This window comes from Dasypus novemcinctus, chromosome 27 (genome assembly GCF_030445035.2).
Source record: "Dasypus novemcinctus isolate mDasNov1 chromosome 27, mDasNov1.1.hap2, whole genome shotgun sequence".
In the NCBI taxonomy this organism is placed as follows: domain Eukaryota; kingdom Metazoa; phylum Chordata; class Mammalia; order Cingulata; family Dasypodidae; genus Dasypus; species Dasypus novemcinctus.
In genome coordinates, this window is record NC_080699.1 from 1,132,997 (window position 1) to 1,159,500 (window position 26,504).

General features: G+C 45.7%; 1 protein-coding gene across 2 annotated transcripts in view; it reads right to left on the reverse strand.

Moving 5' to 3' along the window:
• Positions 1-2,483: 2,483 nt before the first annotated feature.
• The window catches only part of MRE11 (MRE11 homolog, double strand break repair nuclease), an 85,874-nt gene continuing 61,853 nt past the window's right edge, over positions 2,484-26,504 (reverse strand). For both annotated transcript variants that reach the window (XM_004448191.4, XM_004448194.4), the window contains exons 15-20: positions 21,417-21,636; positions 19,952-20,020; positions 13,991-14,049; positions 11,977-12,044; positions 7,943-8,018; positions 2,484-5,471 (exon numbers count right to left, since the gene is read on the reverse strand). In XM_004448191.4, the coding sequence (XP_004448248.1) occupies positions 5,415-5,471; positions 7,943-8,018; positions 11,977-12,044; positions 13,991-14,049; positions 19,952-20,020; positions 21,417-21,636 (549 nt within the window). In that variant the 3' untranslated portion in view covers positions 2,484-5,414. The remainder of the gene's footprint in view (positions 5,472-7,942; positions 8,019-11,976; positions 12,045-13,990; positions 14,050-19,951; positions 20,021-21,416; positions 21,637-26,504) is intronic.

Consider the following 26,504-nt stretch of genomic DNA (forward strand, 5'->3'; position numbering starts at 1 on the left):
TTTAAAACTTTTAAAAGTTGAGAGGAACAAAGGACCAAAAATCCTAGAAAAATGGACAAAACACATGAACAGGCAATTCACACACACAGCCAATATGTAAAAATGACCCTTAACCATGTTTTTTTCCAAGTGTAACTTCATTCATGAGAAAACTGCAAATTAAAACTACACTTTCTCAGCTATCAACAGATTGGCAACACTCAAAAACTTGATAATACATTCTGAAGGGAGACAATGGGGAATAGGCACTCAGACACTGCTGATAGCAATACACACTGGCACAACCGTATAGAGGGAAACTTGGCAATATTTCACAAGGCTACATATGCATTTACCCTTTTACCCAGAAATCCAACTTTTAGGAATTTACTCTGAAGATACACCTTCAAAAGAGGAAAATAATGAACACATCAGGTTCTTTTGCAGCATTATTTGCATTATAAATTTGGAAACTACCTAAATGTTCAACTACAGAATGGTTGACTCAACTTTGGTGTATACTCAATGGAATACGCCGTAAAAAGCATGACGGCGACCTCTACGGAATGACAGGGAGTCACCTCCAGAACTCATTCAGGGGAGCAGAAACAAAGTGAGCACATACAGCACGCTACCTTTTGTATAAGAAGGAAGGGAATGAGAAAACATCCACATGGCCTTATTTCCAAAAAGAAACAGGGTAGACAGGACTGGATCTGGTTCTTGACGACGGGTGGGAAAGAAGGGACAGGGAAGGGAGGAACACCTGAGTAGCATTTTGAAAAGCTTTTTCTGGAAGCATCTGAATATTCTACATGTTCAAAAACTAAAATGAAACTGCGAGGGGGGCGTATGGGAACTCTGTGCACAATTTTTCTGTAAACCTACAATTTCTCTAATAAAAATAAATTTAAATCCTGACTAGAGGGAAAAACATTCTACATAAATTCTTCAGACAATTGACAAAAAAAAAAACACCCAAAATTGGAATATGAACAGAAGTATTAAATTGATGTTCTATTTACTGAAATTGGCGACTGTCCCATGGTTATGTACGAGACGAACCTTGGTCTCCGGGAATAACAAACACTGAAGTAGTTAGGGGAAGGAACATGACCTTGGACCCTACTCTCAAAGGATTGAGGAAAACGTGGGTGTGTGTGCATGTATATGGATGTATAAATAATACAGAGAATGATAAAACAGTGGAAAAATGCTAAAAATTGGTGCATCTGAATACAGGTAACAAGTTTTCTGTATTATTTCTTGCAAATTTTCTGTAAATTTATTTCAAAATCAGAAGTTTAAAAAGGGGCTCTGGACTTAAGACTACTGAAAAGCTCAGGATCAAGACTGGGACGATATGCCACTGGGGCTTCGAGGTGTGGCTGTAAAATGACTATATGTAAGTACTTACTCTGCCCCTGGTCTTAGCTAAGGAACATACGACGACGTAACACTTCCAGACCATCGGAGGCCCCACACAAGCGCAGCTGCTCTCCCGGGGGCCGTGCAATGCAGACTTGCTCCTCATTGCCTGAGGCCCAGCAGAGCCCAGGCGGTTCAAGTGCCCTGAGAGTGGGCTGTGGAAATGGGCAGCGTGACGGCGGGCACTCAGGCACGAGCGCGGGGGCCACACGTGCCGACAGCAAGCATCGCCTGCACAGCATCCAGCTGCCACAGAGCTGCCCTGGGCGCGTCTCTAGCTGAGCACCCTCTGAAAAAAACCACTTTGACATCAAGGCATCACAGGTGAAATACGCTTGTATGTGACCCCAACTGAGCAGGAATGTTTAAAATTGCACATGGTAAAGCAGTGCAGTTATCCCTCAAAACAGGCCGTAGTGGCTCAATTAAGAGGCTGGCAAAGCTTAAGTGAAAAAAATCGGGACCAAGGGGGCCATAAACCTCGATATGGAGAGAAAACTACTCCGCCATGTGCCCTGGGGCTCTGACTCAACAGTGCGAGCTGTTCTGCCAACCATAATCAGATAAATATGCACCAAACTGTTGACAGCTGATGTCCAAAGATGACGGGGAAACACACTTTTTGATGCATATTTCAATGGACTGAATTTGGAGGAAGAATAAGTATGTATTGCTCCTATAATTTACAAACAGCTAAAAATCACACCTCGTGATCAAAGTCATGGTAAAGATGTACATATGTGCATGGCAAGAGCAAGCTACAGTAACTCGCTTTACGGAGATCCAACCAGAAGCCTGGTATTCTCAGACCTAGACAGCAAAAATCATGTTAGAAACTATTAAAATGAACTAGAGAAGCAAACAATGGTGGGTGGACATTTTTTCATTCAAAAATATGCAAGTTCTCTGAGCTCAAAAACCCAATTCTTTATCACAGAATTTTTATAATCCTAGTTACTTTTAAAAAGCCATAAAAATACAATGAATTGAAAGTATGACAACAGATATAAAAAAGGATATCCGATTATTTTGGGGGTAAGTTATTTTCAAATATAATAGTACATTCCAAAAGAATATTTTTACATTGGGACACTTTTATTCAATTTTTTTAAACAAAGGAATTTCCTTTTTATTATTAAAAAAATAAAACTTTTCTTTAACCATTACCAAAAAAAAAAAAATCAAACCGATAATTCCCATAACACGCTGAGTCAGGTGAAATGTGTAAAGCAATTTACATATGAGATTAGAAGGTCAATTTTGGTATTACTGCATAGGTTTCAAATTTATTGTGAAACTGTATTAACTTCTTAATTTTAGGTTTGCAGTTGCATCTGATGGTAGAGACACCATCTTGTGACAAAAGTAATAATTACATAAGAGAAGACTTCCAGGGTGCTAACATTCTATTGAATCCTAGCTTTATAATTATTTGTTAAATTGTACAAATATGCTGTATTAACCTTTCTGTATTATATTCCACAGTTTTGGGTTTTTTTTTTAAAGACTTATTTTATTTATTTCTCTCCCCACCCGCCACCCCCGGTTGTCTGTTCCTGGTGTCTATTTGCTGCGTCTTCTTCTTTGTCCTCTTCTGTTGTCAGCAGCACAGGAATCTGTTTCTTTTTGTTGCATCATCTTGTTGTGTCAGCTCTCCGTATGTGCGGCACCATTCCTGGGCAGGCTGCACTTTCTTTCACGCTGGGCGGCTCTCCTTACAGGGCGCACTCCTTGCACATGGGGCTCCCCTACGCAGGGAACACCCCTGCATGGCACGGCACTCCTTGCGCGCATCAGCACTGCGCATGGGCCAGCTGCACACAGGTCAAGGAGACCCGGGGTTTGAACCGCAGACCTCCCGTTTGGTAGAGGAACACCCTAATCACTGGGCCAAGTCCGCTGCCCTATTCCACAATTTTTAAAGTTTGGAAAATATTTTTGTAAATATACCTGAACTAAAGGTCACATGCCCAAACGCCTGAATGTCCTAAGCAACCTAGAATTTCCTAGGACTACAATGCATTTTTAACCTTGTGGACACATCATTTTTTATTTTTTAGGCCAGGAGATAAAACACTAAAGTGAGATTTATTCTTCGTAAGACAGAGGATTTCCCCCGAATGTCTCCCTGCTGCCAGCTCCCAGCCTCAAGAGCAACTATAGTGCTCTGCCCTCTCCACCCCAGACCAAGGTCAAAACTGTCCAAAAAAACCAGATTCTGCTGCATCGATACAGAGTGTCAGGGCTCTATGGCCTATTTAGCTATGTAAAGATATTTAATCCAAAAGGCGTTCTTTCACGTTGTATTTACCACCCATCCAGGGCCTGATGTGCTGCTATTCACACAACGGCCTGAATTAGCTGAGATTTCACCGCCTGTCGCTGCGATGGGATCGCTTTTCTCAGCAGCTCCCTGCATCACCTTAGTACCTGCCTCGTGTCCCAGAGACCGTCAGGAGGAGGCCTTGGTCCTTCCCAGGCGGTGGCTCAGCGGCCCCTCAGCGGGCAGCCAGGAGGCCTTCCCAGGCTGCCCGGGGCGGCCACCCCAGCCTGTAAATTTAAATTCATCAAGTCACAGGACAGTGCCTTCTTCCATGTTCCAGTTACCACCATCTGCTAAAATAATCCCTATGCTCAAATTCTTCATTTTTAAAGAAACTCCTTAGAACTCTGTATTGCAAGTTTTTGATCTGGGTCATTGCAAAGGTGTCCAGAGAAGCTGCTGCTCCCACGCGTCCTGCCTCTCCACCTGAACCATTTGATTCGATTATTCCCACCCTCAGGAGCACGGCTGCCAATTTTCTTTTAAAAGATTTTATTTATTTCTTTGTTTCTGTAACGAGGAAATGTCAGGCTGCTCTGCAGCCAACACCGGGCCTTCCTTTTGGAGTCAGTAAGAGCAGCTGCCTCACAAGAGTAAACAAAGAAATACTCTTAAAGGGGAAGATGGGGTGGCTTAATCCAAAGAGGAGAAATTCTCATTCTCAGCAGCTCCACTAAGATTTCTGGAGTTCCCTATTCATAAGTGTTTTATATGAACGAATGTCAAGGTAAAATATTAATGAGAAATCTAGTCATCAATATTACGCATAAGATACATTTCAATATTTTAATCTAATATAACCATAAGGTTTAACTATCAAAAAAGTTCTTCAATATTTTTAAGAACATATAGTTAAAAAATGTTTTAATTCTTTCTTCTAGAAGCATAAGACAGCGAAAGAATTATTAATGAGAATAACAGAAAATTACTACCATTCAATGGGGACATAATCTTTTGAAATCTTTGCTACAACTGAAATAAAAAACACCATAATTCTGACAGACTACTCTATTTTTAATACCAACCTATCTAATTATTCAAAGTATAAGGTATAACTATCATTCAAAAATCTCAGTGGTGATACCATCACAAGTTTTAGAGAGTACTTAGTAATCAACTGAGCTTCGGCTGGTTTCACAGAGAATGTTTAACCTTCAGGAAACCAAGAATTTAGAAATTACTAGATTATGAAGAGATTACATTTTATAAGCTGTTTTTCCTAAATTTTGGTTAAATGTAACCGCATTAGAATACTGGCGTAGTCTCTGATCATGAAACAGAAAAGCATAATGTTGATTTATTTTTATGCTTCCTCAAGGCTATGGGAGTGAAGCGCTCATCAGGAAGACACACTGATATCAGTGCCAGGAAAACAGATTCTCAGTTTCACAGCACATCCCACCTGCTGATAACCAGATTAAAGTAAAGAAAACCAGTACTATTTACATTCTCTTAAGCTGGGAATTTTCTCAAGTAATGGATTCATGTTCAGGAAATAATACTCAAAAATACAAATTCCTATGCATCATTTCTCTGTTAACGAAGCCTCTTGCAATTGCTTTGGTTAAGAGCAATACTTCATCTGACAAAAATCCATTCCTAAGAAAAACATTCAACCGTAAACTCTTCATTTGCAATGTTTTGACTTGTGAATGTTGAACGTTTCTAAAAGCCATTACATATATTATCTTCTGTTTCTTCTTAAAGAATTATTGTTCATAAAAGGATCATCATCGTCGTCCTGAAATGACAAACAAACGTGATGTTAACTATCGTCCCGTGCTCCATGGAGATAAGCAGATGTTCTCACGGACAAAACAATACAAGGAAGAGGCATTTCCCCATTTCACGGGACAGACTACCACTTTTCTATTTCCTTTATAAATGTGGATAATTTGCCAATTTATCTCTTCCTCCCTTCTTCCTTAATAGCTTTTTCACTACTGCAATAAGTCCAATTACATTCTGAGTATTAGAAATAAAAATTTACTCTCCTACATGTGTTTATGTACCTAAATACATATATCATACACATTTCGCAATCATTTATCTTAATTAAGGCAAATGGGTGTGGGTAAGCCAGAAAAACAAAAATCCCTTAAATCACTTCTATTTGACTTTGAAAAGGCTTTTCCTCATTTTTTCAGACCACAGAACAGCCACATGGGAAGTCCAGGGACTTGCAGGCCCTCACGCCCTCCCGCCAGCCACACCCTCCACCCGCGGTGCACTCTCCAGCGGTGCACTCTCCAGCGCCCACACACACCGCAGCACCGCACCACCCGTGGTCCAGGCCGGCCACGCCCGCTCTGCTCCGCAAATTCCACGGGCTCCGACGAAACGTACAGGGCCTGTGCCTGCACCGTGGCGCCATGCACAAGCCGAAGGCCCACTTGATTTTACAGTGTTTTGGTTTTTTTTACTATATATATATATATATATTTTTTTTTTTTAAGATTTATTTACTTCTCTCCCTTCCCCCTACCCTGGTTGTCTGTTCTCTGTGTCTATTTGCTGCGTCGTCTTCTTTGTCTGCTTCTGTTGCTGTCAGCAGCATGGGAATCTGTGTTTCTTTTTGTTGCGTCATCCTGTTGTGTCAGCTCTCTGTGTGGGCGGTGCCATTCTTGGGCAGGCTGCACTTTCTTTGGCGCTGGGCGGCTCTCCTTACGAGGTGCACTCCTTGCGTGTGGGGCTCCCCTATGCAGGGGACACCCCTGCATGGCACGGCACTCCTTGCACGCATAAGCACTGCACATGGGCCAGCTCCACACGGGTCAAGGAGGCCCGAGGTTTGAACAGCGGACCTCCCGTATGGTAGACAGATGCCCTAACCACTGGGCCAAGTCTGCCGCCTATTTTACAGTGTTTTATCTGCTGTTCTGAAAACTCACAGCCAAAGAGAGTGGAGCCACATGGAGAAGGGCTAACTCCTAACAGCTGTAATTCTCATTTTCCTATTACCACGGTAGCTAGAGACAGCTACCTTCAGCTTTGCAAGGGACAACCCAGCAAAGCAATCTTTCACACATTTTTTGGAAAAGCTTCCGAGCTCCCACTGCTGTGCTGCTGCCACGTGCCTGGTAAGAAGCAAGAGGAGCATCCGCTACGGTCAGAGCATTAACTGCCCAGAACAAAAGCGACTAAAAAATGAGGGACAGGCCCAAGCTAGAATATTTGATGAGAACTAGATATTCAGAAGGGAAGGCAAATTTGCTTGTAATTTATTTTTCTTTTGAGGCACTAATAAAGGGGGTAATTATCTGGTGTTCAGCTTTGCTACACCGAAACGTTAGCAAAGTCAGCTCTCTCAGGAAGGAATAAGCTTTTATTTACTAATTCATTTTTTGCTACTCTCAAAGGCAGAAATTTTGTTACTAAACCAGTGGTAATCCAAACTGAAGTGTAAGAGAGACTATTATAAATACACACATTCTCTTCTTCACAGTAAACCTGAACTAAGTTGACAGGTTTTAACCGTAACACGCCAGCGCACTGAGTCAACAGCTGCTCCCCCTGGAGGCAGGGCAGGTACTTTAACAGGTAGCCGGAGCGCTTCCGCCACCACGTTCCGCTGCAGCCCGAGCGCCAGTGAGGCCTGCTTCTAAGCTGCTTCAGAACCAGCTGGGACCCAGGGACACGTGGCTGGGAAGGCACCTCCCACGGCAGCCACGGGGCAGCCACGTCAGGCTCGTCAGCCCAACTACACAAAACCACAGACCAACCAAGGCCGGGCCGAGGCCTGATTCCACCTTGTCCTGCTCGAGCGGGAGGGATACCGCAGGGCTCTGCTCCAAACCAGCAGCCTGGACACGAGTGCCCGTCACACGTCCTGCCAGGGGCACTTCAGGCAGTGCCTGAGGCCTCGGGCGTAAAAACCACCACACGGATTACCATGGCACAAGCAGAGCACACAATGGGGACGAATAATTACTCCGTTAAAACATTAAAAGGCTTCAGGATATCATCAACCTCGTTTCTCCAGAGATAATGGCAGAAGCTGAAAAACTATTCTGGTCATCTAGTGAATATTGTACTTTAAAAACCTGCAGCCTTTTCTTTTGGAGAGAATTACACTGACAAGCATGCAACAGGTGCTACTTGCTGGCTCAAAGGAAGGCTAGCAGTTATTTTTAGCAAGTAACTAGCAGCCTCTATTTTAAATTTTATAAACAGCTTAAAACTTGCTACAATGTAACAATACTATTTTATTACCTCATCTGATTCAAAATTGACTCCTTTGGGGGTCCGGCTCTGGGACGTGCGTCTGCCGGATGACGTGCTCGGCCACCTGAAGCAGGAACACAAAGAAAACCAACCACGGAACTGATCAGAAGTGCCCGACCTGGTAAGGTGCTCAATCTAGTAGCAGACCTGAAAACAACGGCTAGTAGTAAAATACCATTCTTCCTGCATGAGTGGCAGGAGCAGAACCCAGCGGTGGAGAAAAAGGACTGGGCTGGGGTCTGAATCCCAGTTCTGCTCTTTTCTAGCCTTGTGGTCCTGGACAAGGCACTTAACCTCTCTGGGCCGCAATTTTCTCATCTGTAAGGTGGGGATAATAGTACCTACCTTACTGGCATTTTTAAAAGATTAAACATTAGAACAGTGCCTGACGTTTATTATTCTAATTCTTAGCCTGTAGTACAACGTATCTACTATTACACACCATTTAGGAAAACTGTGGCAACATTCGAATGCTTTTGTTAGAATCTGAGCTATATCCTGTCACGGGATAAAGGCTCGCCCCTCTCCAGAGAAGCCTCATTGCTCTTATTACTCATTTTCAATACGATTCAAATCCCAAGTATTTACACTGTGAACAAGAAAATCATGATCGCCACCCTTACAGAGCTGAACTTGTGGCTCTGGAATTCAAATTTCTAGTCTTCTTAGTAACAGGTTTTTTTTTTTTTTTTAAGATTTATTTATTTTTTATTTAGTTCTCCCCGCCCCCCCATGCCTGCTTTCTGTGTCCATTCGCTGTGTGTTCTTCTGTGTCTGCTTGTCTTCTCATTAGGCAGCTCTGCAACTGATCCTGGGACCTTCTGGAGTGAGAGAGGCGCTCACTCTCTTGGGCCACCTCAGCTCCCTGGTCTGCTGCGTCTCTTATTATCTCCTCTCTGTCTCTTTTTGTTGTGCCACCTTGCTGCGGCAGCTCTCCACGTGGGCCAGCACTGCTGCACGGGGCAGCACTCTGCGCAGGCAGCTTGCCACACAGGCCGGCCTGCCCTCACCAGGAGGCCCCGCACCTCCTGTGTGGTAGATGGGACCAAGTGCTCGAGCCACATCCACTTCCCAGTTACAGGATTTTTTGTTGTTTTTTTAAATTAATTAATTTCTCTCCCCTTCCACCCCCACCCCGGTTGTCTGTTCTCTGTGTCTACTTGCTGTGTCTTCTTCTTTGTCTGCTTCTGTTGTTGTCAGCAACACGGGACTTTTGTTGCGTCATCTTGCTGTGTCAGCTCTCCGTGTGTGCAGCACCATTCCTGGGCGGCTGGACTTTCTTTCACGCTGGGCGGTTCTCCTTACAGGGCGCACTCCTTGCGCATGGGGCTCCCCTATGCGCGGGACACCCATGTGGCACCGCACTCCTTGTGTGCATCAGCACTGCGCATGGGCCAGCTCCACACGGGTCAGGAGGCCCGGGGTTTGAACCATGGACCTCCCATGTAGTAGACGGACACCCTAACCACTGGGCCAAGTCTCCTTCCCAGGAACAGGGTTTTAAATCATCTTCAGTCATGGGCCAGCAAACGATGTCTGCGAGCCATTTCCAGCCTGCCATGCGCACTAAGAATGGTTTCCACATTTTGAAATGGTTACCTTTTTTCTAGATGTACCTAGTTAATATACTCAATTTTGTCTCTTCACCTGCAAAGCCTAAAATGTTTACTCCTAATCTGTTCTTTAACAAAGTTTTGCCAATTCTGTCTTAAATGTAACCTTGAACAGAGCAGCATCTGGGCATGCTTAGCCAACCTTTTATTAACAGGACTTGGGATGTTACTCTAAGAAAAGGCGTATGTGTGATGGTCTCATAAGTGGAGAGTCGAGGTCTGTGCCAGGCGAAGAGAACAGAAAAAGCACAAAGTGCAGGTCGGGGGACGGACGGAACGCACCTCAGGAGGGGTGGGGCGGCGCAGTGGGGCTGCAGCGGCTGGTCGGCTGGCCCGCGCAGGGCCCGCACTGCGGCCGCCCTCCAGACCAGCAGGCGCAGCGCCCCAGAACCAGGCTGGCAGGTTGTTTTTCCGCTGCTACTGCTGGGGCTCAGGAAAGGGTGAGGGGCGGGGGCGCTGCCTGCCGTCCGTGTGTCCTCAGCCGGCCCAGGTCCAGGCAGGCGTCCATGGCGAGCCCGGCCCGTGGCATCACGGCAGCATTGTGAGGTCCACAGCCCCAGGCCCTCGCGCTCCTGTCCACGGCAATAGCGGCGGGAGAGAAAAAAGCAGCGGCCCGTTCTGCCTGCTGAACCCTGTAGGTGGGTTTTTATCCAGGATACCGAAAGGTGTTTCGTTCAACCACCTCGTGTGGACGGGGAGGGGAGAGCACAGCACAGACGCTGACCGCGTGCCCCGAGCTGGGCGCTGCTCCACTCCTGTCCGGGTACAATCTGGGATTAGCCCACGTGGTGGCGGCAGCACTGAGCGTGAGAAGATGCACTCGTCAGCTCGTCAGCCTGGCGCTGTGCCCGCACGGAAGCCAGAGCCCCTCACTGTGCGTTTGCCGGCCCGTCCCGGCCCTTCTCCCGCCCCGGGCCCTGGAGCCAGAGCTTCTCTCCCCGGCCATGAGGTGAGGGGGTCCCGCTGGCCTCTCACAGCCAGGGCAGGGCCAGAGCACTGGCCAGGGAGGCGCTCTCCACTGCCCGCCCGGCACAGGCGTGTCAGGCTGGATGCTGCGTCCCTTGTCAGGCTAATGGCCAGCAAAACCAGAGCTCTGCGTCTCCGCACCGCTCTCCCCTGTCCAGTCCACTTCTGGGGGTTGCTTACTTTAACTAATAAGCACTCACACAGCTGCCACGACGGCAGGCTCTGGACTCACTGTTTACAAACATTAACCCATTTAATTCCTCATAACGATCCTATGAGGTAAATATTATTTCTATTTTACAAATAAGGACACTGAGGTACAGAAAAATCAAATAACTTGCCCAAGATCCATTAACTGTTCAGTGACAAAGCTTAATTACTATAAAGTACAAGTGAAATTGTCATATACACTGTGCCATGGCTAAGTGCTTCAGTGAAAACAGCATAAATTGTCATCCAGTTGATGTCATCAGAAACACAAACCTGCCAGCGTTGATTTCAGAATTTTCTCATGTCCATTTCTGAAAAGCCTCTCCTAACTGAAACGACTTCCTGCTGACACACGAGGGTGAGAGCTTCATCTCTCAGGTTTAGGGGCAGCAGCACAGCGAGCGCTCACAAAACGGGGGGCCGTGGAACCTGCTGGGGACCATTCGTGCCTCGTCTCCTCGCATGTAAAAACGGGATAATTAAATCATAACCATAGCTACCTCCTGGGGTTGCTGTGAGATCAGCTGGCAAAATTCCTACGTGCTCAGAACAGGCTCAACACGTCAGAAGTGAACGACCGCCATTTATTTTAAGACTGAATAATACGGCTCTCCTGAAAAGGAGGCAATTCGAAAGTTTAACAAAATAGATTTTTTCCTTTGATACCTCTAAATACATGTCAACATACCAAACAGTATTTCCATTAGTTCCAATAATGAAAAAATAAGGCCTCTATATTAGCTCAACTTCTCTGTTCTACTCAACTATGGAGCCACTACTGAATAAAAGTCAGGAAGCCAGGCCCGCTTCTTTGCGCTTGTGTTAATTTACAGAGGCCAGAACGGCCAGGAAGCACTCGGAGGGACGCTTCCTTTAATGACCCACGGACAGCTGAAATCAAAGGTTGAAAAACGCAAAACTATTTTCTGTTAATCGGGGAGAACATAGTCCTTCAAGAAAACCAGTGGGTAATCAAGACAGGAGGAAACAAATTACAGATTGTTTAAATGTTCAGAAAACTACTTCTAATCCTGCTTGATCAACTCTACAAACAGCTCTTGTTCTAGGCATTTTCTACATATTTAATGGTTAAAAATATTAATAAATCTGTTATGGTTCTATGGCATAGAAAACATATAGCCATAAAATTCTGTGCAATTCTAAGTTTTTCAGGAGTTTCTTTTTGCAGTTAAACACACACACATACAAACACAACAAAAAACCTGTACCAACCTTTGACCTGGCTTAGCAGAGGTGGGGAAGACGTCTTCTTCCACATCTGACTCATCCAGCTCAATCACCTGAGGGAGGAGAGCAAATCAGCTTTTACTGGAATGAAACAATCTAAATAAAAACATGGAATCTCAAGTGGTTTTTAAAAAATACATAAAAACGCCGCAGGAAGGCAGGAGCCGTGCGAGCAGAGCCCAGCTCTAAGGACCAGCCCTCCCAGCAGCAGGCCGCCCGCTCGAGCAGAGACGTCTTCTACCCTCCGTGCTGGCTGCTCCTCTCCTGGCCGCCACGGACACCTGGGAGCCAGGCAGATGCAGCTGGATCTGCGAACGCCGCCTTTGCCCTGTGTAGACGCTGCCTGGACGGAAAGCTGCCTTTTCCTGTGTAGACGGAGCCCGTGACTCTTCCTTGGATACTGATGGGGAACTGGACCGCTGCTGTCCATCTCCGACTTTAAATGAGGTCTGACATGCTCACATTACTGGAATCTTTCTGTCACATTTATCACTATTACACACGAACATTTCTCAGCTCCTGCTCCCCAAAATACTTCTGATTCTGGATTCCATTACCCCAAATACCAACTCCTCCTCTCCATTGCACCATCCCGGCCCTCGATAAACACACTTGCTGGGTCTTCACCTGACTGCTGATAAAAGTACAGAGGAGGGGAGAGCAAGCGCAGAATCCCAAAGGAGCCCCGGCCCACTCTCGCGCGACGCAGGTTATCAGCCACGTCGCCGACGGAGGTCTCCAAGCAGCTGCGGGCCCGCCAGGGCTTCTGCATTTGGTCGATAAAACTGTCAGGAGGTTGTTTTATGTGCCCTGAAGGAATCAGAGGCAGTCAACATTCTCCTCATTTACCACTGTGTAGCAGCAGTGAAAAAATGAAAAGGAAAAAAAGCTAGCTTGGCACAACTTGCTCTTTCTGAAAGCATATTCTTACGGTAGCAAATCGAGAAGAGAAGCTACTTTGCAGGCATAATAATGATTGTGGTTGCAGATATGCTGATCTTGAAGTGACAGATCAAGAACTATTGGAAATAATGAGAAGGAATTCACAATACAAGTCAGCACTGGTATACCCACACACAAGTGTAACAGCAAGAAGAGGGAAACAAAGAAAGATGGAGTTACGACAGAGGAGAGAACAAGGTTAGAGTCAGGACAGAGACGTTTCCTGGAGAATGGGCTGGCCAATTATGCCAAATATTGAGAGACCAAGAAGGAAATTTAAGAAGAGGCTACGGGGACAGGGTGATTCTCAACCAGAAATGTCTCAGACCCCACCCCACCCCTGGACATTTGTGTGTGTCCTGACGGGAGGGTGCTCTGGCCCCTGGATGCTGAGAGACCAGGGAAGCGGCTGAAGGTCTGGAAGGCGAGGGCGGCCCCACCCGGCAACGATGACCCTGTCCCAAGTGTAAGTCGTGCCACATAAGAAACCCTACAACGGAGGGACGAGGGCGCCGGCCCGGGGGGACGCGTGGGTCTCGGGAGCCAGGGAAGAGAAGACGCGAGCCCATGCTGGACGGTTTGGAGCCCACAGGAGGAGCAGAGGCGTGGGCAGCCCACAGCTGAGCGCTGGGGTCGACGGCTCAGGAGCGCCAGCCGCCGGGGCGCGAGCCGCCACGTTCCGGAAGGAGCGACAAGAGGAGCGCCCCGTGCCGGGAACTCCGTTTACTAGGCAGTGCTCGAGTGGACCCCTGGTCAGCACTGCTGCCCTTCCACAGTCACGGACATGTGTGTTTCTGACGTTAGCAGTCCATGCGCGGCCCCCCGCTCAGCACTGTCATCCTTCCACACACCACGTGCACAGACAGCCACGGGTTTTATTTACACGACCAATTATCAAACAAAAACAAAAGCCCTAGAAGCCCTCGGTCTGGGCAACCAGCCTTAACACTCCACACCTTTTCTTCTACTTATTTATTTTGTAGTCAAAGAACTGACTACCTAAAATGCAGGAAACAAATAAATTATTAAAACCCAACTACAGAACTTTTTTTCTTACCTCTGAATAATTCTTGGCAGCAACATTTCGGGAGGGCTGTTGCCGTGTAGATTTAAAAGCTAGAATGTAAAAAAGATAAAACACCTATTAAGTTATTTGTCAAATAACTTGGAAAAAATTTGTACATTTCTTCAGCTGAAGATTTTCTAAGTCCCATCTGCAAAAATCAATGATGAGTAATTATAAAACCATTTATAAATTTTAGAACCTGAAGGGAGGTGGAATTCTATGTTCAATTAATTCATTGCCAAACTGCCAGTCTGAAATGATTCCCAGCGTATTCGAATACACTAACAGGCAGTGTTCAGAAATATACCCATACTAAAAACATTCTGCAGAAAAATACCTAAAGGATGAAATCTTATCACCCACTGAACTCCAAAAACACCAACAATAAGCCTCAAATTGGATCTGACCACAATCCCACCCAAAAGCAGCAGCCCCGCTGGCTCCCTCTCCTGTGGTTATCTGGGATCCACTGTGGGTCTAGCAGCTTCCTTACCTTTCTCTACCATTTTAGCCACACTCGGCACCTAAGTATACCAGAAGGGGAATTCCAGAAAATGGCAGGCCCTTTATTCCATGATAAAACCTCCTGAGTCTTTACTTTTTCAAGCCTTGTCTAGCCCTTTGTCATTTTCCCTTTATCCTTGAGAACAAAACCTAGAATAAATCTCAGGCAGTCAACACAGGTTATTTTTTCCTAAGCCTTTGCAGTTTGCTAATATCAAAATGTCCAAGCAAAACAATAAGGCAAGGAAAGAAAGAAAAGGTCCTGAAAAAGCCAAACTCAAAGAACATTGCAAAGTGAAAATCACCCAGTCAGGAGGCCTCGGGGAGCGTCCTGGCGGGTGAACCTCGCTTCGCCACTCCAGGGTCTACGGCAACCGTGTGCTGCCACTGGCAGGGGCGACAAGCAGAGCAGACCTCATCGCCCTCCTCGCACTCGTGCTCCCACAGGCTGGAGGGGCGACTGGATGAAGGCGCTCCCAAAGGACACTTCTGCTCAATATTTACTCAGATTCCTCAAACTCTGGGATTCTTGAAAACAAAAACCTATGTTTTTTTTTTATCCCAAGTGGATTTAAAAAGATGAAATAAGCAAACAGTCAGAAAACAAAGCCCTGCATTCTGCTCGGCAGGCGGTACAGCGTTCTGGCTTTGGAGCCGGGTTCACCTGGACCTATGGCGGGTGATGACGGCCACGCTCCTCAGCTTCTTGGTCTCAGTTTCCTCCCCTGTACATGGTATTAATAACACTCCATGCAGAAAACTGCCGGAAGGATCACAGAGCAGGCAGCGAGCGGCAGAAGCACGGGGCTCTGAGGGGGGCCGTGGAGGGGGCCGCAGTGGCACCGAGCGCCAACGTGCGGGCGTGCGTCAGAGGTGACTTCTCGTTGCGTAGCCGCAGTCCTCTTCGGGCTGGCTGCACTGGCACACCGTTGCCAGCTCTTTGATTTACAACCACTGCTGCTGTGAAGTGCAATTTCTACCCTTCCCACGAAACTCTAATGTGACCAATCTCCACACTCTGAAGTCTTGCTGTAATACAGTTAGGCCTTTATTTATCCTTCAGTTCTCCATTACTAACAGATGTAAAAGTTAGAGTTTCAAAGTTGCTTTTGTATCCAGGTTCTGACAAGTACAGTTAATAACCCACGATTGTTTTCTTAGACTTTATAAAACACCAAAAATGCTTTACACATTCATAATTAAAAAAATGAGTTTCAGTTTTCAAAAAAAGAGTTCCAATACTAGAGGTAGTAGCTAAATTAACAAAACCATGAGATCAAATCAATCAGACAAGACAAATTTGGGTGGATTTATGGAACATGTCCGTTCACAAAGTCACTGCAGGACCGTGTCCCGGAAGCCCCAGCAGCCGCCCCTGCCGCGTCAGGTGCCACTGCCATATTTTGTTTGGAATGTAATTTAGGACATTTAACGTTTCATATTAATTTTGCTTACTTGCATAGCCTCTTTTCAAAGATGAACATTACTCTAAAAAATGACTATTAGTACCAATTTGTGGAAATTGTAAAGCACCATAACTGGTTTCTTATCTCCCTACTCAAACAGAACCTTTATTTCACATTACTGGTGGAGAGCAGGGCAGCAGTCATTAAGGAACTCACTGGCATAACAGTTTTGAAACGAGCTGTACTGGAAAGTGAAAAAATGCTCCTAAAAACTCTTCGAGACTGTGCTAGATGACGAGAGACAGCCGCGCTGAGTTCTAAATGAAGAAGCAAGGCTAAAGCCTCTGTTAAATGTAGGTTAGGTTATTCCAACAAACACTTCTGAACCGTACCCAAATTGCTACATCAAACATTAAAAGTAAATAAATTCTCAAAACGATTTAAGAGCTGATAACCTAGGAAGGAATTTCCAGGTCAAAACTGAAAAGCGGACTCCGAGAAACAGGGTCCTTTCTCCTGAGGGTGCTGCCGACCTGGCAAATGTCGACGATCTCCTGGCTAGACCCTGAGACTAGTTAGAGAGCTGCGCTAATTACAACACCGGTGCTGGCCAGAGAGGGGAACGGATGCCGGGCCTGAGCAGAGGAACTGGACACGACCACGGCGGCGCTGCCGAGCAAGGAGGGACGACAGCCTTCAGTGGACGCACTGAGCAAGTGGAAGCCGTACGGGAAAACGCTGACGCACGGTCCTGACCTCACACCACATAAACTGAGGCGTGGGCTCACCGTGGCAGAGAATACGACTTCCAGGGGAAAAGCAGGTAAGCTTATCGGGCAGAACGGACTCTGAAGGTGTTCTCCAGTCCCCAGGTGTACTCTATGGGATAATAAACCCAGCCCGAGTCGTTCCAGCGTCTCCCACGCACCTCTCTGGGCTCAGAGGGCTGAACCTGGGGCAGGCTGGGCTTCGCAGGTTCCTGAACCCTGGACAGAGAACACACTGCACTGAGCACTCACGTGAGAGGAGACGGAGCGCTCGCCAGATTCCGACAGCGCCCACGGTCCAAAGCAGACGGAAAGCCACTGTCCCTGGGACCACGCAGCCCAAATCTCTTCCCTCTCACACCAGAGCTTGCCTGGCCTGTACAAAGGCCTGCATCTTTCCCATTTTTTAAATTATATGGTTTCTCTCCTAAGCCATTATATACAGTTGATATTCTTCTTGAGATACTGCTCCAAACATGAGCAAGTGTTCTTGGAGCAATACGTCCAGTTCAGCACAGAGGGAGAAACGCCTCGCTATGGAGGTGTACTGCTTCCACTAACACAGCTTAAGATGACAGACCCCGGCAGTTACAACGACCTGCTAATAATGGTGACTCTTACTGAACAAAGCCATCTTCACTTGTGTTGCTGCTAAAGTCAAGCACCTCGCACAACTCTTTGTGCAGCTGTCCTTTTGGATTTAAATGCAGTTTAGGGAAATGGATGTGGCTCAGGTGATTTGGCTCCTGTAGGCAGTTCCCGGTGCCTCCTAAAGAAGACAGTGAGCTGGCACGACAGGCAAGTGTGGCAAGGTGACACAAGATGATGCAACAAGAGACACAAGAAGAAAAACATAATGAGAGACTCAACAAAGCAGGGAGCAGAGGATCCCGGTGCCTCCTAAAGAGGACGAGCAGGACAGCGAGCTGGCGTGAGGGCAGGCGTGGTGAGCTGACACGACAAGATGATGCAGCAAAAGACACACGAGGAAAAGCATAACAAGAGACACAACAAAGAGGGAGGTTCGTTTAAGTGACTAGGTGCCTCCTTCCCACATCGAAGGTCCTGGGTTCAGTTCCCAGTGCCTCCTAAAGAAACAAAACAAGGAACAGATACAGCGAGTGCAAACAACGAGGGGGCAGGGGAAGGTAAATAAAATAAATCTTTAAAACAGAATAATAAATGCAGTTTATATTTATTCTTAATAAATTTCATCCTTTAAGAGCTGGTTCATGGGAGCAGATGGAACCTCGAGTGGCTGAGCTCCTGCTTTCCATGTATGAGGTCCTGGGTTTGAACCCTGGTACCTCCTAAAAACAAATGAGGAAAGAAACCAATTTAGGGGAGCCAGCACAGCCTAGTGGCTGAGCACTGGCTTCCCAGATACAGGTCCTGGGTTCACTCACGAGCCCCAGAACCTCAAAAGAGCTCAACTCTCCAGTCTGTCAAAAATTAATTTCTCCAGGCCTCAGTTGTTTCCTAGCTATGATATTATCCTCAAATAATAGACAAGTTAATATAAGTAATATACATATAAATATATTCTTGAATTAGGTGGAAAAAATATCACCTTTTTTTTAATGCTTTATTACAATATTATCAGATAACTAAGTTAACATGACTGAAGAAAGAAATGCTTTTTCCTAGGTGAGAAAATTCTCAATTTTAAAAGCCATATTAGCTCCAGCAAGCAGTGTGATTCAGGCATGCCTTATATTAATGATTTGATTTGTCTGAAGATTTTTCTTAAAAGCTGTATCCCATGGGATGTTTTAGTGAAGCATCTAAGTATTCTGTAGGCTTTAAACCCTACAGAATAGGTAGGATTTAAGTGTAATAAGAAACCTTGTTATATATGCTTCTCTTGGGAAGCAGATGTGGCTGGAGCAATTGCGCTCCCATCAACCACATGGGAGGCCCAGCGTTCGATTCCCAGGTCCTCCTGGTGAAGGCACGCTGGCCCAAGTAGCGAGCAGGCCAATGCGGCGAGCGGACACACATTAAGTGCTGGCCCGAGCAGCAAGCTGGCCCACACAGATTGCTGACCAGCGCAGGAGTGCTGGCCTGAGCAGCGAGCTGGCCCGAGGGAGCACTGGCCATCTTAACTTAGGTACTTTATGACTAACAACTTAGGCTGTATCACAAGCTATATCGTCCATGTGGAATCGAAGCCCCCTCTTGATCGAGAGGTAGAGTTCTACGGACTAGAGTGGACTTAGTGGTATTCTACTATAAAAATACTGTGACTAGTAAAAGAAGAAATTGTAGCACTGAGGTGGAGAAAGTGGCCACAGTAGTTGCTGAGGGCAGTGAGAGGGAAGAAGAAACGTGATGTGGGGGCATTTTTGGGACTTCGAGGTGTCCTTAATGATATTGCAGGGACAGATGCTGGACTTCATATATCCTGCCATAATTCACTGAATGTTCTGGGGGAGAGTGTGAACTACAGGGTAAACTATTATCCAGGTGGTGCAGCAAAGCCCCAAAATGTGTTCACCAAGTGTGATGAGCCAGGTGGTGCAGCAATGCCCCAAAATGTGTTCACCAAGTGTGATGAGTGTGCCACAATGATGGGGGAGGTTTGGTGGGGTGGGAGGGTGAGGGGTATACGGGAACCCCTTATGTTTTTTATTGTAACATTTTTTGTGATGTATGTATCTTAAAAAAAATACAATTCACAAAAATGATGTGGGGGGTGGGAGTGGGTTATATGTTTTTTAATGTAACGTTCTTTGTGATCTATTAACTTTAATTAAAAAACTGTTAAAAAAATAAGTAGTTTTGGGAAGCAGCTGTATCTAAGTAGTTGAGTGCCTGCTTCCCATGGACGAAGTCCGGGGTTCAATTGCCGTGCCTCCTAAAAAAACAGTAGTTTAATAGATTCCCCTGTGTTGAGGCCAAAGGGCATACGCAAATTAATTCAAGTATCCTAACTGTAATGCCCTGTGACTTCCCACACCAACAGCAGGTGCAGGTGAGCGCAGCGGGAGGAAAGCAGAGCAGCCTTCTCCATTCAACCACCATTGCTATAACGCATCGCCCTTTTCAGTGCTCTAGTGAGCCATCCATAAAGTGAACAATCAAATTTGTCTAAAAGGAATTAAAAAAGTAATTTTTAAGACTTACCGTCCTCAACAGCTCTAATGAATGTTTAGCCTGTGATCCTAACAACCGTTCTAATTCCACCATGATGGGGAACAAGCAATGGGGTTTGCTAAGGACAACTTCCTCGGTCTTAGGAACCGCTCGCTGCGAGGTCGTCGGCCTGGACTCACCATCTAGAATAGACATGCTCCTGGGCGGTGCCGAGCCTCTGCCCCGAGTCGAGGTCCCCGGACCAGCGCCTGTGGTTAGAACAGACCCCAGAAAGAAAAGTCAGTAAAAACCCATCAGCAGCTACGGTGCTCTTCATTCTTTAAATTAAAACACACCAAAACGAAATTTAACGTTATGTCAAAATAGAGTTTAGGGATAAGGAAAAGAGCCAGGGGCTTACTGGGGCAGTGCTGCTCAGCTCTGTGATGAAAGGCAGAGCCTCTGAGTGTAGGCTTTGGACGGATGTACAAGGCATGGGACTGTGAAACACAGTGAGCCACGCGTGCAAGACGCACTGTGGTCAAGAGAACAAAGATGAGCGCGCTGTCCCATGAACTGTAACAAAGGCACAGCGCTAATACATGGCGTTAATAGCAAGGGCGTGTATGGACAAGATATACCAAACGTAGCTGTGGACGTGGTCAGTGGTAACAGTCTGAACGTGTTCTTTCATAATTTGTAACAAATGTTCCACAACAATGCAAGATGTTGGAAGAAGGGTGATATATGGGAATTCTACATATTATGCACAATTTTATAAGGTCACACCTTCTCTAATAAAAAAAAAATGTAAAAATTTAAAAACACAGTTTAGTCGTAAAAAGCCAAAGAATTATATATAAGAAGAAACTTTAGAGACTGATGGATCAATTTTCAGAGATTACTCCTAGAATACATTTCATTCATATTGTTCCAGTTAAAATCTAAGGAAAACTTTTGTACATATATAAAAGAAAAGAATTATCACTAGAATATAAGGATTTCTCTCCCTGCAGATTTTTAACTAAATCACTACCCATTTTATCTGCTTAAAATTCCTGTGGACAAACATTTTCATAAAAAAAATTTAAATAGCCATAGGGATGGATTTATATACTACATCAGGAAGTCACTGGGTGGCCATTTTCTATGTTTTGACTATTCAGTGACAACATGTCACACTAAATACACTGGTGGTATTCACATCAACGACTGTTTCTAGAAATCAAACTGTTTTGGAATAGTTTTTTTTTAAACAAATTTTATCCAGACCACTTAAAAAAGTGACCACTATATAGCAAGTGGGCATTTGTAACTCAGGGCAATAACAAAAATAATCTTTTTACGGACTGGGTTTCCCTGCTGTTGCTTGTTAGCGAGCCATCTCCCTTAACAGCTCGTATTCACGGGCCTCGCTCTTACTCTGCGCACGTGAGCATGAACGTGGCATTACGTGAGTCCACATGGTACCGGGTGAGAAACCCAGTGAAGCCATGAAAAAACGCCTCAGAGCCAGGAGCGCCCACGTGCGGAGCCTGCGCCACGGCTGCGTTAGAAAGCCCGCCTGAGCTGAGAACAGACGACGCAGGCGGACGCCCCTGCCCGGCTCCGCAGGACGCGCCCCTGCCCACCCTGGTGCCCGCCTCCGCGCGTGCCCAGCGCAACCTCGTGCTCTCTGAGAGCCTCCTCTCAGGGCCGGGCTCTGCCCTCGTGCACCGCGGCCGCGGCCTCTCGCGCGGCCTCGCCCTCTGCCGGCTGCTGCTGGGACGCCGTCGTCAGAGTCGTCGGCCATCTGCTCCGCCAGGTCGATGCTCATCAGGTCGTCAGCGCTGAAGGCGGCCGAGTCCTCCTCCTGGGACCGCAGGGCTCTGGCCCTGCTCATGGCCTGAGAGGATGCGGGAGAGAGCGTCAGGGCGAGGGCGTCTGAGGGGACGCAGGAGAGAGGTCAGGGCGAGGGCGTCCTGAGGGGACACTAAGGGCAGCCTGGGTCAAGAGCGTCCTGAGGGACACCAAGGGCGGGTCAGGGAGAGGGTGGCCTGAGTGGACACCAAGGGTGGGTCGGGGCGAGGGCATTTTAAGGGACACTAAGGGCAGGTTGGGGCAAGGGCGGCCTGAGGGGACATGGGAGAGAGGCAGGGAGAGGAAGGGAGAGGTGGAGGAGGGAGAGGCGGAGGAGGGAGCTAGGAGGAGGGAGGAGGGGGGAGGGGGCATGAATGATTTACAAATAATGAAATTGTTCAGACGCATGAATAATGAAAGTATGAATTAAAACAACAGAAAGAACCTCTCTCCTTATATCTGTAAAGTTCAAATGTTTTTTGGTTGGTGCAAAAGTAATTAGGGTTTTGCACTGTTGAAATTTGCCATTTAATATTGGCATACATTCTTAAATAAATGTGGTTATGTTATACACCATTTAAACGTGTATTTCTCACTTTGTTTTTTTGCTAATGGCTTATTACTTGCTCTTCATTTTATATTTCAGACTATAGAAATTTTAAGACAAAAAGAAAATTAGAGTGATTTTCTTATTTGAGTTCAAAATGGGTCATAAAGCAGTGGAGACAACTTGCAACATCAACAATGAATATGGCCAGGAACTGCTAACGAATGCACAGTGCAGTGGTGGTTCAAGAAGTTTTGCAAAGGAGAGGAGAACCTTGAAGGTGAGAAGCACAGTGGCCAGCCATCCGAAGTTGACAAAGACCAATTGAGAGCAATCACCGAAGCTGATCCTCTTACAACTACATGAAAAGTTGCCACAGAACCCAACGTAAACCATTCTATGGTAATTTAGCATTTGAAGCAAAATGGAAAGGTGAAAAAGCTCGATAACTGGGTGGCTCATGAGCTGACTGAAAATTTTAAAAAACCGTCATTTTGAAGAGTCATCTTATCTTATTCTACACAAGGAACCATTTCTCGATCAGATCGTGACATGCGATGAAAAGTTGATCTTATACAACAACCGGCAACGGCCAGCTCAGTGGCTGGACCCAGAAGCTCCAAAGCATTTCCAAAAGCCAAACTTGCACCAAAAAAAGGTCATAGTCAGCAAGATGGTGGTAGAGTACGAAGCTCCCAGAGTCAGCTCCTGCTACAGAGCAGTTAGCAAACACCCAGAGCTATCTGAGCTAGGTGATGCACCTGTTTGGGGGCTCCAGGAGACCAGAAGAGCATCCTGCAACATCACTGAAGGAATGTGAGGAGGAGACTGCCCATCTGCAGAGAAGACTCCTAAGTAGAGTGCTCCACGCCCCGGAGGCGGGTACCCATCCTTCACTGGAGGCACAAGCTGCCTCGGGAGCTGTTCCACGGCTGGAACTGGAAGTTTCACTTCCCGAAAACGGGGGAGGAAGAGATGGTTGGGCATGGCTTCAGCTACTGAAGAGTAAATCCTGAGAGCAGCTAAAGTTTGAGCCTGTCCAAGTCAGAAAGAGGCCAGGGGCCGCCATCTTAACTTCCCCAGCAGGGTGGACTGAAAATCCCAGTGCTGGTGGGAACCGGCTTCTTTCCATCCAGGTCAGATTGCAGCTCTTGCCTAGGCCCCAGCCCCACCTCCAGCAGGGAAGGCGCTGGGGGGACCCGCGCCAGCCTCTCCAGGAAATTACCGGCCAAGCCATGGAGGCCAGTGATTGTCCTGCTTTGGCAAAACAAGCTGCCCTAGGAGCTATTCTGTGGCTAGAATTGGAAGCTCCATTTCCCAGAAACAGGGGAGGAGGAGATGGTTGGCCACCGATTTCAGCTACCGACTGTGGATTCAGCTGGCTAAGGTACAACCCTGGGAACAGCTGGGGTGTGAATTTGCCCAAGTCGGAAAGAGGCCAGTAGACACCATTTTGACTCGGGCCCAGCCTGAGGGGAAGCCGGGCTGACTGAAAGTCATAGTGATGGGAAGAAGCAGTTTCTTTCACCCAGATCAGCCAGCAGCCCGCCTAGGCGTCAGCCCCGCCTCTGGCAGGGAGGAGGCTGGGGGCCCTGCACCAGCCTATCCAGGTAACTGCAGGTACCTTTGGCTGGCACAGGCTGAACAATCAGAAGCCTACTGGGGCAACTGCAGTCATCCCAGACCTGCTCTGCACAGATTGCTGCTCCCATCTGCAGCTCCATCCCTGCCCCAGGCAGGGGAGAAAGGGGCGTGAGGCTTCATCAGTCTCTCTGGGCAACGACAGTCTAGGCCTGCACAACTTGGATTATTCCACACAGCTATGACTCAGTCCCTACCCCTGGCAAAGGAGAAAGTTGGGAGAAGCTTCATTGGTCCCTGGTGCAATGAGGGCAGCTTGAGCCTCCACAGCTATAGCACCAACTACATCCTTGGCTCCTACTGCACAACCAGCAAGGGGGAAAGGATGGGAAGCCCTAAACTAAAGAGAAAAACTGCACCCGGAAAAAATACTCTAGTAAGCCAGATGCGAAGACACCAACAAAAAATTACAATTCACACCAAGAAACAGGAAGCTGTGACCCAGTTAAAGGAACAAGATAAGCCTCCAGATGACATAAAGGAATTGAGACAACTAACCATAGATGTTCAAACAAATCTCCTTAATAAATTCAATGAGATGACTAAAGAGATTAAGGATATTAAGAAGAAACTGGATGAACACAAAGAAGATTTTGAAAGTATATATAGAAAAATAGCAGATCTTATGGGAATGAAAGGTGCAATAAATGAAATTTAAAAAACAACACTGGAATCCTATAATAGCAGATTTGAGGAGGCAGAAGAAAGGATTAGTGAGCTTGAAGAAATGGCCTCTAAAAGTGAACATACAAAAGAACAGATGAAGAAAAGAATGGAAAAAATTGAACAAGGTTTCAGGGAACTAAATGACAGCAAAAGACGTGCAAACATACATGTCACAGATGTCCCAGAAGGAGAAGAGAAGGGGAAGGGGCAGAAGGAATATTTGAAGAAATAATGACACAAAATTTCCCAACCTTATTGAAGGTCATAGATAGCCATGTCCAAGAAGCACAATGTACTCCCACCCGAAAAAATCCAAATAGACCAATGCTGAGACACATACTCATCAGAATGTCAAACACCAAAGACAAAGAGAATTCTGAGAATAGCAAGAGAAAAGCAATGCATAACATATAAGGGATACCCAATGAGATCAAGTGCTGATTTCTTACCAGAAACCATGAAGGCAAGAAGACGTGGTGTGATATATTTAAGATACTACAAGAGAAAGACTTCCAGCCAAGAATCTTATATAAAGCAAGACTGTCTTTCAAAAAGGAGGGTGAAATTAAAATATTCACAAGTAAACAGAAACTGAGAGAATTTCCAAGCAAGACACCAGATTTTCAGGAAATTCTAAAGGGTATATTAGAGCCTGAAAAGAAAACAAAGGAGAAAGGGGCTTGGAAGAAAGTCTAGAAATGAAGACTATATCAATAAAAGTAACTAAAAGTGTCAAAAGAGTGGTGAAAATAAAATATGACAGATAAAACTCAAATACTCTGGAATAAACTTAATCAATGACATAAAGCACTTGTATTCAGAAAACTGCAATTCAATGTTAAAAGAAATAAAAAAAGGCCTAAATAACTGGAAGAACATTCCATGCTCACAGATTGGAAGACTAATTATCATTAAGATATGAATTCTACTCAAACTGATATACAGGTTCAAAGCAATCTCATTAAAAAGTCCATCAGCATTTTTTAAAATTGAAAACATGATTATCAAATTTATTTGGAAGGGTAAGTGGTCCTGAATAACCAGAAACAACTTAAAAAGGAAAAGTGAACTTCCTCTCTAGACTTTAAATTATGTTACCTAGCTATAGTGGTAAAAACAGCATGGTACTGGCATAGGGACAGACATGCAGACCAATGAAACCAAATTCATGGTTCAGAAACAGACGCTCACATGTATGGTCAGGTGATTTTTGACTAGCCTGTCAAACCCACACAGCTCAGGCAGAACAGTCCATGCAACAAATGGTGCTGAAAAAACAGAATATTCATAGCCAAAAGAAAGGAAAAGGACCCCTATCTCACACCTTATCCAAAAATTAACTCAAAATGGATCAAAACCCTAAAAATAAAAGCAATAACCATAAAGCTTCCAGAAGAAGTTGGAGGAACACAGCTTCAAGACCTGGTGGTGGGTGGTGAACTCTTAAAGGAGATAAAAGGAAGACTGAGATGGACGACTGATGTTTAATGTACATAGCAGTTTTAATTAGCTTTACTATAAAAGTGTGGAAATGTGTAGAGTAGATGGTAACACACAGTAACAGCTAGTTTATAAATGGGGATGTGGCTGAAAATGGTAGTCTAAGTATGTAAATGCCAATTACAGAACAGCACAGTAAACCAAGAGGTAGATGAGAATTGTGGGTGATGGCACAGATGCAAGAGTGTCCTTTGTGAGCTAGAGCAAACGTACATCACTATTGCCAGGTGGTGGGAATGTGGAGAAGCATGGGAAAGATACAACTGGAGGGATCTATGGACTGTGGCTAGCTGTAATAAAAAAATATTCTTGCATCTATGCCAAAGATATACTGCGTTGATACTGGGGTAGTATGGAAAATGTGAGCGAATATACACTATGGATATGGTAACAATCAGATGATATTATATTATTTGTAACAAATGCTCCACACCACAGTGTGGTGTATTGCTAGAGGGGTGTTGCTTGGGAATTCTATTCGTGTGCATGATTGTTTTGTAAGTTTATAACTTCTGTCATTAAAAAATATACTTAAAAAATAATAGGATGGGTTGGGGGGA